General features: G+C 39.8%; 1 protein-coding gene across 1 annotated transcript in view; it reads left to right on the top strand.

Annotated features, from left to right (window-relative positions):
• Positions 1–7,520, top strand: part of fmnl1a (formin-like 1a) — a 15,088-nt gene extending 7,568 nt beyond the window's left edge. The window contains exons 9-25 of the mRNA XM_028599999.1: positions 22–115; positions 473–547; positions 640–750; positions 2,496–2,645; positions 2,737–2,838; positions 3,624–4,197; positions 4,312–4,436; positions 4,576–4,778; positions 4,883–5,117; positions 5,214–5,282; positions 5,365–5,445; positions 5,745–5,874; positions 5,966–6,129; positions 6,215–6,316; positions 6,402–6,497; positions 6,741–6,855; positions 6,953–7,520. Of these exons, the coding sequence (XP_028455800.1) occupies positions 22–115; positions 473–547; positions 640–750; positions 2,496–2,645; positions 2,737–2,838; positions 3,624–4,197; positions 4,312–4,436; positions 4,576–4,778; positions 4,883–5,117; positions 5,214–5,282; positions 5,365–5,445; positions 5,745–5,874; positions 5,966–6,129; positions 6,215–6,316; positions 6,402–6,497; positions 6,741–6,855; positions 6,953–7,017 (2,491 nt within the window). The 3' untranslated portion in view covers positions 7,018–7,520. The remainder of the gene's footprint in view (positions 1–21; positions 116–472; positions 548–639; positions 751–2,495; positions 2,646–2,736; positions 2,839–3,623; positions 4,198–4,311; positions 4,437–4,575; positions 4,779–4,882; positions 5,118–5,213; positions 5,283–5,364; positions 5,446–5,744; positions 5,875–5,965; positions 6,130–6,214; positions 6,317–6,401; positions 6,498–6,740; positions 6,856–6,952) is intronic.
• The last annotated feature ends 3,439 nt before the right edge of the window (positions 7,521–10,959 follow it).

The raw sequence follows: 10,959 nt of genomic DNA, 5'->3' as shown, positions 1-10,959 counted from the left end.
ATCCCTCCTATGCTGCAACAGGACCAAAGCCCTCGTGTTGGAGTTGCTGGCTGCAGTGTGTCTTGTCAGAGGAGGGCATGACATCATTCTGTCTGCTTTTGACAACTTCAGAGAGGTGAAATAAGTTTATTTGTAATTTTACTACATTGCGAGGGTCTCATTGAACTTTAACCGTTTCTCTTTCAGTCATACTGTTGTTCTAGACTTCCCCTCTTTGATTATTCATCTTATGATTGACACTATCCACCCATCACATGCACCGTGGTCCTACTTTTAGCACATGTAGAGCAGTCATGCAGCGGTGTGTAATTGCAAGCACAGTGCAAGAGTAAGAAATATGCCGTATTTGTGTAGCTGAGATCAGCTACAACATGTAATTGATATAACTCATTTTGCATTGGTGCCCCCAATTCGCACCCATGTGAGGCAACAATTAAAATGCATTTTCAGATAAGTTTCTATTTCTTCTCAGGTGAGCAGAGAAAAGAACCGCTTTGAAAAGTTGATGGAGTACTTCATCAATGACGACAGCAACATTGACTTCATGGTAGGTCCACAAATGTATTAGGGACTATTGTAAAGGGACTTTTAAAATTGTGGATGACCTTGAGAATTAATTGTCATTGTGTCTGTCTCCAGGTGGCTTGCATGCAGTTTATAAACATTGTGGTCCATTCAGTGGAGAACATGAATTTCCGTGTTCATCTCCAGTTCGAGTTCACTCACCTCGGGTTAGACAAGTATCTCGGGGTGAGTATGCATACAAATCTCAGTGGTCAGTGTAAATGGCATGTGGAGCATTTAGCAGCTACAATAAAAAGCCAGCTATTTTCCTCAGGAGTTGGTAGAGACCAAAAACAAAGCGAAAACAGAGTGAATATTAGTGATCAGAAACAAATGAATGCTAATGTTGCTCCATAATGCCTGGATGTGTAAATAAGCAACTGTTTTCTAACAAGTTCACCATATGAAGGTGCTGATATGTCAATATTGTGTTCACAACTTGATTCCACTGCCTGCATGTGGTAAAAAAATGCAGGTTTAAATACATGAAATATCTATATGTTGCAATTCAGTTTAAAGGTTTTTTATGAAAAAAAACTACCTTTTGTCATATTACAGCATCACAAAAATGTACTTAAAATATCAAAAGTAAAAGTACACAATAGAGAGCAGAATGGCCCCTATACGTTTTATATAGTTCAGGTGTAAAAAGAAATGGTAAATAAGATTTATTTAGCATTTCTTTTTCAGTAAACTATATTAAACGATATATATATATATATATATATATATATATATATATATATATATATATATATATATATATAAGATTATTGTTGGGCTTTTGTTGACTTCATAGGATAGGACAGCTTAAGACAGGAAAGTGGGCAAGAGAGGGGGATAACATGCAGCAAAGGGCCACGGGTCGGAATTGAACTTAGGCCGCTGCAGTAAGGACTAAGCCTTGGTACATGGGGCGCACGCTCAACCAGGTGAGCTACCAGGGTGCCCCAGTAAAATATTATATACAAAAAGCCATTTCATATGTGGGAGACCTAAGAGAATATAAAAAAAGCATTGTGTTTTGTCCTACCTCTAGGGGGAGGCAGAGGAACATTTTTTTTTTTTTCACTGATCATCTGTCTCATGTAGTACTGTCAGGTTATAGTGACAGTTTCACCAAATATTACAAAAGGTTATCTTTCTAGGTATAAATTACCTACTGAACAAAGCAACTTGTGGTGTCTCGCTGGTCCATTCTGAAGCTCATCCTCTTCCTCATTTAATAGGATGTTGCTGCTGCATGCTCATCCAGTTTCCCTTTACTTTTTGCTGATGACAACCTATTCATATCACATAACTTCCCTACTTTGATACAAGGCAAATGTTGGTTTTGATAAAATGTCTAAATGATTCTAAGATTGTCTCTCTATGTCAAAAACATCTAACAGTATGAAACAATTAGACTATGAATCAATTAGTCAATCTACTAAAAATTAAGACGCAACTATTTTGATAATCGTAAAATCATTTGAATAATTTTTAAAGCAGAAATGCAAAGACTGTGCTGGTTCTCGCTCCTTAAATGTTTTTTTTTCTTTTATTCATAAAATTGTAAATTGAATAACTTTGGGTTTTGGACTGTTGATTGATCAAAACAAAATATTTGAATTCGTGACCTTGAGCTCTGGGAAACTGAAACACAATTTTCAAACAAAAAAAATTATTTGGTAAAATATTTTAGATTAATCAATGATAAAACAAATATTCAAGTTGCATCCCTAAAACATAATGTAAATGAAAATCTTTGTTCATCAGACTTTTGCTGAAACTTTATTTTAAATTTATTTTATTTTCTGTAATTTTAAATATCTTCTATAAATCTTTATTTAAAAGTTAACCTGCCATATGTACATTATTTCTTTAAACATGGATCATATTATTCTTTATCATACTTTAATATGTCATTATTTTTTGTATTTGTGTGTTAGCATCTGAAGCAAACCGAGAGCGAGAAGCTGCAGGTTCAGATCCAGGCCTACCTGGACAATGTGTTAGATGTTGGAGCCCTGCTGGAGGATGCTGAGAGCAGAGGAGGGGTGCTGGAGCATGTGGACGAACTGCAGGAACACAACGGAGAGGTCAGCCACAAGTGAAAGAAAAATAGGAATCTCGGTGATGAAAAAGACGCTTTGATGTTGTGATGTTAAAGCAATGTTGTCTGTGTTGCAGCTGAGTGCCCGGCTTCAGGAGATTGAGAACCAGACTGCAGAGAGAATGTCTGAACTTGAGACTCAGCTCCTGCAGGCCACCAAGGAGACTGAGCTGCTCAAAGTAAGTGCTGCTCCATGACATGTACAACATTTAATATGATTAATTAGCCAGGCAAGGTGTGCCATTCCACCGTGATTAGTTATAATGAGGTCAAAAGAGTGGCAGTTCACTTTATTTTAATCATCTTAATATGAAATTAAAATCTAACCATCTACAATATGAAATAAGAAAGATGAGAGTGATTCCACTCCAAATCTGTAAATGTCCTTGCATTTTAGCTCTGTTAGCGGCCTTGGCTCTTGCGATTGCAATGCCAGTCTCTCGGTCAGTCTGTTGTTCCAGACTGAAATATCCCAACAATAATTTGACAGATTGTCCAACATTCATGGTTCCAAGAGGATGAATACTAACTACTTTGGTTATCCCATGATCCTCTAGTGCCACCATCAGGTTAACATTTTTGGTTTAGAGTAAAATAATTGTAATAATGAATTATAATTGTAATGGTGCTTCTCTAACTTTTTGTCTAGCATTTTATTTTGTTCCAATCTTTCGGTTTATGTCCAAATTCCTGCAAAACAAATGATATTCCCATCAGCCTCAGCTGTAGCCTACTTTGTGTGTTGTGCTGATTAGCTAATGTTAGCATGCTAACATGCTAAACATTCCCTACTAAACATTAACATGTGAGCTTGCTGACATTATCATTTAGCTCAAAGCACCTCTATACAGTAGGGCATCACAGAGCTGCTAGCATGACTGTAGACTCTCAGTCTTGTCTGAGAATATATATATTTCTCTGTGGAGATGAGCTGTGTTTCTATATTTGTGTTTGTGTCTAATAGGAAAGCCTGAGAGAGTCCTGTTCCCAGGTTAGTGCCTTGCAGCAGCGAGAACGGGAGCGCGAGATGAACAGGGAGAGGGAGAGGGACAGGGAGCGTCTGAGCACCTCTGCCCCTCCGACTCCTTCAGAGCTGGAGCAGAAGCTCCAGGAGCTGCAGGACAAGGGGCTGATCCGACTGGGCCGCAGTGCCTCCGGAGCCCTGGACATCCAGGTTGTGCCTGTCACAGTGATCGAATACATCCAAGCCCCAGCTTCAGCCGCCCAGCCCAGTGCTCCGCACTCTGTCGCTGAGTCTGCTTCCCCACCATCCAGCCTTCCTGCCTCTGCTCCTCCGCCTCCCCCTCCTCCTCCTCCTCCAGGTGGTCCAGGGGCAGTTGCCGCTCCTCCTCCTCCTCCGCCTCCTCCACCTCCACCTTCTCTAGGAGGTTGTGGTGCTGTGCCCCCACCTCCTCCTCCACCACCTCCCCTACTTGGTGCTGGACCTCCACCTCCACCTCCCCCGCCTGGTGTTGGACCTCCACCCCCGCCTGGTGCTGGACCCCCGCCCCCTCCTGGAGCACCAAACACTCAATCTGGTATGAGGTTGACAAAAAAATCTCAAAAGTACTGAAAACTGTCATGAGTTGGTAGCAATGGAACAGTAAAGATCTTTTTTTGGTCATTCCTCTTCTTTATTTTTGTTTCCATAGGGGTTAAGAGCAAGAAGCCCATTCAGACCAAGTTCAAGATGCCGCTGTTTAACTGGCAGGCCTTAAAACCAAACCAGGTGACAGGCACCGTCTTCAACGAACTGGATGACGAGCAGGTCTTAGGGGTAAGAACATACAGCATCCATTTTTTTCACTGGCACTGTACAGTTCATGCTGTCAGAAAACTGCAGTGTGAAAATGTTTTTTTTATCCTGACCTTCACAACTTCCTCTCTCTCTCTGTCCCTCATTCTGTCTACATCAGGAGTTGAACATGGATATGTTTGAGGACCAGTTTAAAACTAGGGCCCAGGGTAATCCAAAGGACCTGTCCACTATCAAAACGAAGGTGGTCCAGAAGATCCCCACCAAGACATCCTTGATTGACACCAACAAGGCTAAGAATCTGGCCATCACTTTACGCAAGGGGGGAATGAACCCGTCTGACATCTGCACCGCCATAGAGACGTACGTGCTTCATGGAAAATCAGTTGCATTGTTGACATTTCTGAGCTACCCTCCACTCTCTCTCTTACACTAACTGGCGTGACTTTCACTACTCTTTTGTACAGGTATGACCAGCAGTCTTTGTCCATAGACTTCCTGGAATTACTCGAGCCCTTCATACCATCAGATTTTGAGACAAAGCTGCTGGTTAACTATGAAAAGGATGGCCGCCCGCTGGAGGAGTTGACTGATGAGGATCAATTTATTTTACGCTTTGGGAAGATTCCTCGTCTGAAGCAGAGAATAAGCACTCTCACTTTCATGGGCAACTTCCCAGATACCGTCAAACGCCTGCGGCCGGTCAGTTTGTCAAATGCATTATAACTTGGAACTGAAAGAGACTGAGATTTAAGCTCTTAAACAGATGTACTGATTTTGTTTTCACTTCATCCATAGCAACTGAACTCCCTCATCGCTGCTTCCATGTCCATCAAGTCTTCAACCAAACTGAAAAAGATCTTAGAAGTAAGTAAAAGAGAATACGACATGCCGATGTAGCTTCCAAATTTGTGATTTTGCAGAAGTCATCTCATGTGTTCCCCCTCAGATTGTTCTCGCCTTTGGCAACTATATGAACAGCAGTAAGAGGGGTGCAGCGTACGGTTTTCGGCTGCAGAGTCTGGACCTTGTAAGTAGCCTTTGTTTGTACATTTACTCTTTTACTTTGAAGAGAGACTTTGTCACTTTTGAAATTATAACATATTCTTCCTTTTACAAATCAAGTTAAATCCATATGCAATAAAAATGAAATGAATCTTTTATCAAAACACTCGTGCTTTAAACCATTACAGCCTAACTTGGTCAGGTATGACCAGTAACACAATGGGAGCTAATTTTAGCCAACTTTTAGAAAGTAAGCAAAGCAAAAGTTACCCGTCTTAATTTAAGAAAACCTTTTTGACCAAATCAACTTTGTCAACATTTCAGCTGTTGGAGACCAAGTCAACTGACCGCTCGCAGACACTACTTCACTTCATCACCAGTATCATCCAGGAAAAATACCCAGACTTGGTCAACTTCCACACTGAGATACACTTTGTAGACAAAGCAGCACTTGGTAAATTCACACAAACAATCAAGCTGTCCAATTGTGTGGCTTGTGATTTAAATTAGGAGTGGTGCTAAACTAATTTCTGTTTCTTTGTCAGTATCACTGGATGGCATTCTTCAGGATATCCGCTCATTAGAACGGGGAATGGAAATGACCAAAAAAGAATTTCTGGTGCAGGATGACAGCCCGGTGTTGAAGGAATTCATTAAAACCAACAGCGAGCATCTGGACACTTTGATCACAGACAGCAAGACTGCACAGGTTAGCCTGCAAGTGATTTGAAACTAAGACACAGCACCACATTATTACATGCTTTGACATATTGACTCTGCCTGTCTCCCTCCAGGAGGCATACATCTCTGTGGTGGAGTATTTCGGAGAGAACCCCAAAACCACGCAGCCTTCTATGTTTTTCCCGATGTTTGGACGTTTGATAAAGGCCTATAAGGTGAGGATGTGTGGTGGGTTTCTGATATTTATCCATTACAATTGTTGCAATGCGTGTTAATCAATTATCGTGTGATTGAACACAGACAGCACAGCAAGAAATTGATCAGAAAAAGAAAATGGAGAGTCAGAGCAGCGAGGAAAAAGTGTCATCATCTCCAGACAAGGCTGGGGTACAAAAGGTAAGATATGAAAGGTCCAGTCTTCAGAAATGATAAATCAGCAATTTAATAACTGCCATTGTTTGTTTAATGGCTTATGTGTTATTGTAAAGGTGCAGTTTTCTCAGAAATACTTGCAACATGCAACATAAACCATCATCTAAAACAAATCCGTGACTAAAACCCATGACACTTAAACTCTAGGGGCTAGGAAATTCTAAATTTACTTTAATTTCAAATGCTTTTATTTTTTGACCATGCTAGGGGCCTATGATGCCTAAGATGCCCCAGATGGACCTGATCGCAGAGCTGAAGAAGAGGCAGGTGAAACCGCAGGTACGCGAGGGGAAGGACGGCGCGCTGGAGGACATCATCACAGGTATGGTAACGCCATGCTTCCTGGAGGAGTCACATAATTTGAGCACGTGTGTTGCATGTTTGATGTTTACGTGGCGGTCTTTAAACTCCTGCCTCAGATTTGAGGAACACACCGTACAGGCGGACAGATGGTCGACGGCCAGCCCAGCGCCAGGACACTTGAGCCCCTTCTGGTCGATGACTTTCTATAAATGTAACTGGAATCACACTCATACAGACAGAAGAACACACTTTAAAATGTACTGTATATACATTATATCAAAATATATAATTAGCCAAATGGCAGTGTGTATTTTAATATTTTAGTGTGTATTTGCTGTGTAAATAGAGTTTGAAGTTGGAATTATTTGATATTTTTAATATTTTAATTTCCATGAATTTGATAACAAATCTTGCTAAAAAAAAAAAAATGTAATTATTTGTGGCACCTCACAGGCTTTGAATGCTCCAAATTTAAAATGTTACTTATTGAGTAATAAAAGAAATCCTGACTTTGTTTTAAAATAGACCTTCTGTATTTGTGTGAGAGCTTTGACCTGACAGGTGATGCAACATCCAGTTTGTATCCACACTTTGTTGCTAAAAACAATGCACTCATTTCCTGACAAGACAACATAAACAAGTCATTATAAAGCTCAGATCAGACGCCGCCACTGTACAAGAGAGCTGCACTTTATTGGACACACAATCACAGCAAATTATGTACAAAAGAAGGCAGGTTCAACTGCCAACTGTTTTCTCACAGGAAAAACACACATTTCTCACAGAATATCATGGCATCCATACTGATAAATTAGTATCTCCAGTATCAGTAGGCTTTTAAATTTATATATTATATTATAGATCTATTTTCTGTATTATTTTTGTTCTTATATCACACTACTCTACAAATGGGAGAATCACTCTGTGGAAAGAGAACACCATCACTGGTGCCTTTTCTGGTTGGGGTGCATTGAAGCATTCTGAATCCTTCTAGACATCCAACACTCTCGGCCACTATCGTCATCCTCATCGTCACATAACATCACAGTAAGACTGAACATGCCTGTGTCACAAATACCAAAATAATGTCTCATTCTTCATGTTTGTAAACCTTTATCACAGAACCGCCTTTATCTTCCTCTCTTTCTCATTTTTTTTTGAGAAAACATGTAGACTTTTTTTTTTTCAACTGCACCGTGCGATTGCTTGAGACTATACATGCATTATTTTGTATATACTTTGGTACCCATCGTCAAAGTTTATTAATAAAACATCTTTTGGACATAACAATTTGTTGAACTCGCTAGGAATGACTCGGCCTATTTACAAGTCAATTTTGTTTTTCTCCTTTTGATGCCAAGATTTTTGAACATCCACACATTCATGTAAAAATCTCATATACCGATACATACTATAGAATGTAGGTTTGTTATAAAAAAAAAAGATACAATGGCAAAGGAAGAAATCAAACTTTTAATTCACACAACGCCACATAATTCCCTTATTGTTCCGTCTTGGTGGTTTTAACAACTTCTGTGGTTTAGCTTAACTCCTACTTAAAGCCACTCAGTGCAACAACTGGAACTGAATAAGCAACAAAATGTACCTGTTTTAATGACTAAGAACCTGTTGTCTCTAAATGCTTTTGCACTGAGCATCCACAGTCCCACTGCTTCCACTCCTGTTCACATGCCGACATGACAGAGGAAAATTAAAGCCATGTAACTTACTTTTGTCAAAGCAGCAAGGCTCTATATGAAGCCTTTGGGCCCATAAACTGACCTTTCACAGTAGTTACCCCAATATCTGTGTTTCTGACCATCTCTAACTCACTAATACCAGCTGAATCACAAATACAGGATGCGGTGAAACAAAACAAAAACAGACCATAGGTACAGAAAACAACCCCCTAAAACAAACATAGTAGCAAAATAAGCCCCTAAGCACAGGCACTGATCCAGCCTCTTACACCTCAATAGTGATCCTTCACATAAGGAGGCAAAGGTGCAGATGAGCTGGACAAGCATTTTCAGGGACAAGCTCTTCAAAATTACATAAAATCTAACTCAGTGCTCGTAAATAAATAATAATAAACCCTAGAATTTAAAAATGAACTTCAGCGTATATTACAGAGGCTAACTGTTATCTATAAAGATATTTAAACAAATATAAAAATTTTCTGCATATGAATAAATAATCTCAGTGTGAAATGTAATATCTTTCTCAATGAATTAAAAAAGAAAACTCTGTACAAAATGATCACTAATATATAAAACTGAAGAGATGACATTTTACAGTATATAATTTAATCTAGGCCTATATATATATCACACTTTTCTTCACAATTATATCATACACAAACATCTCACTTATATATATTTATATATGTATATTTCTTCTAGGTTTGATTTCAAGTTTGCATGTTTTTCTGATTGCCAGGGGCATTTCCTGTGAGTGTCTGCCACATGCCCTCTAAGCCTCCAGCCATGTTGAAATCACAGCCCACTAAAACTTGTCTTGAAAGAATCATTCCAGAGAGCACTGTCTTTACTTGGATAGAGACTTGACTTGGGGAAAGCAGCCAAGCGTGAATACTTCCTCCTCAACGCTCACCAGACGCAAATGCAGCAAATTTAACTCGGAGAGTTATGGATTTGAGTGTGGAACAGCATGAGTAAGTGAATTTCTTTCATTTGACTTCACTCAATATGAAACCCAGGGCTTGAACCTGTCTGGCAGAGCTACAGAGCACCCAGGGTGAGGCTTAATTCGCTGTGCTGTGAGCTTGCAGTTTTGCACATTGTTAGAGCTCCGGGAGTGTTTAGTCAAATGCCACCGCTGCAACCTGACAAACTCTGCATTTCAAGTGCTGTTTTCTTTTTTTCTGCGAAAACAAATTGGAACAAGGCAATTCCCGCAGCCTCTTCTTTGGGTAAAAGTGTTATTCTGTCATTGCTGTGCTGATCTAATACTGTAATACAAGATCAACTGGGGATTTCTAATAAGAACAAAGTCTTAGAGGCACTGGGAAAAACATGGTAACAGCTCCTTGCAGACAAACAGACAGTTTCACAAAGGCATAGAGCGCTGCCTTGGCAAAATTGCTGTTACTGTATTGAGGCATATCATACTTTGTCCTAGGATAACCTCAACAGAGTGGTTTTTATTTCAAAGACGCCCCACACCGAAGACAAAGCGAGAGGGGGCAGGGAAAGAACAGCCGCTTAATGGCTCTCCGACTGTCAGACCCTTCCTCGCATCTCTTTGGGTCTTTTTATATCACAAGCACTCTCGATGGCGACAAGGCAAGTCAATGCCAGCCTTATTAAAGAAGCCTTCAAACACATGTCCCCAAACTAATCCCCTCTCCTCAAGCTGCCTACTCTTTGACACAATCCCATTTTGCACGTTTTAATCTCAATGCCACAAAAAATCCATTTCACATAGTCCTTTTAGTGAACCACTGAAAGAAAAAAAAAATCACTTTGTCTATGCCTGTCCGTTCAACCTCATCGCCTCCCCAGTGGGCAGCCCTAAGGCAATAACACAGGACAGGGAGCTTAAAAATGGTTCCTTGTGCGGGGTTCACACGTAGGGAATCACTGACAGGCCTTTGATGTGCTATAGTTATAACTTCAACTACCGTCATTGAGGCACACCAAAGGCCTAACATTCATAACTGTTTCAACATGCAGGAAATAAAACCAAATGAGGCAACAGCAATATCGGAAATCTAACGTACAGTATTTTAAATATGCAGGGATGTTTTTGTTCTTCCTTCAAAGAACATTTGTAGCTTTGTGCTTGTCATATTAAAGCAGATTCACAAGATTAAAATTAGAGGAAAGGGTGTTTAAGAGGAAACTGTGCTTGCTTTATATTTTTATATTCTCATCTGTCTGTCTGTAAATATGTGCTGATCAACTTTCTTTATCTTTCAAACATTGCTCAAGAGTTGAAACAGTTTGATAGATGTTGAAGTGTGATCGATTCAGTGCACTGAAAGATACATTTTGTTCTTTTTCAAAGAAGGTGCTGACAACTTTGGAAGCTGCTTCCCATCAGAATAAATTTGAAGTTTAAAAGAAACAAGTGTCCCAAATGAAACCATTTGATCTGTTGC

The sequence above is a fragment of the Perca flavescens genome, chromosome 15 (assembly GCF_004354835.1).
Source record: "Perca flavescens isolate YP-PL-M2 chromosome 15, PFLA_1.0, whole genome shotgun sequence".
NCBI classification, from domain to species: domain Eukaryota; kingdom Metazoa; phylum Chordata; class Actinopteri; order Perciformes; family Percidae; genus Perca; species Perca flavescens.
This window is presented reverse-complemented; position numbering and strand designations above follow the sequence as displayed.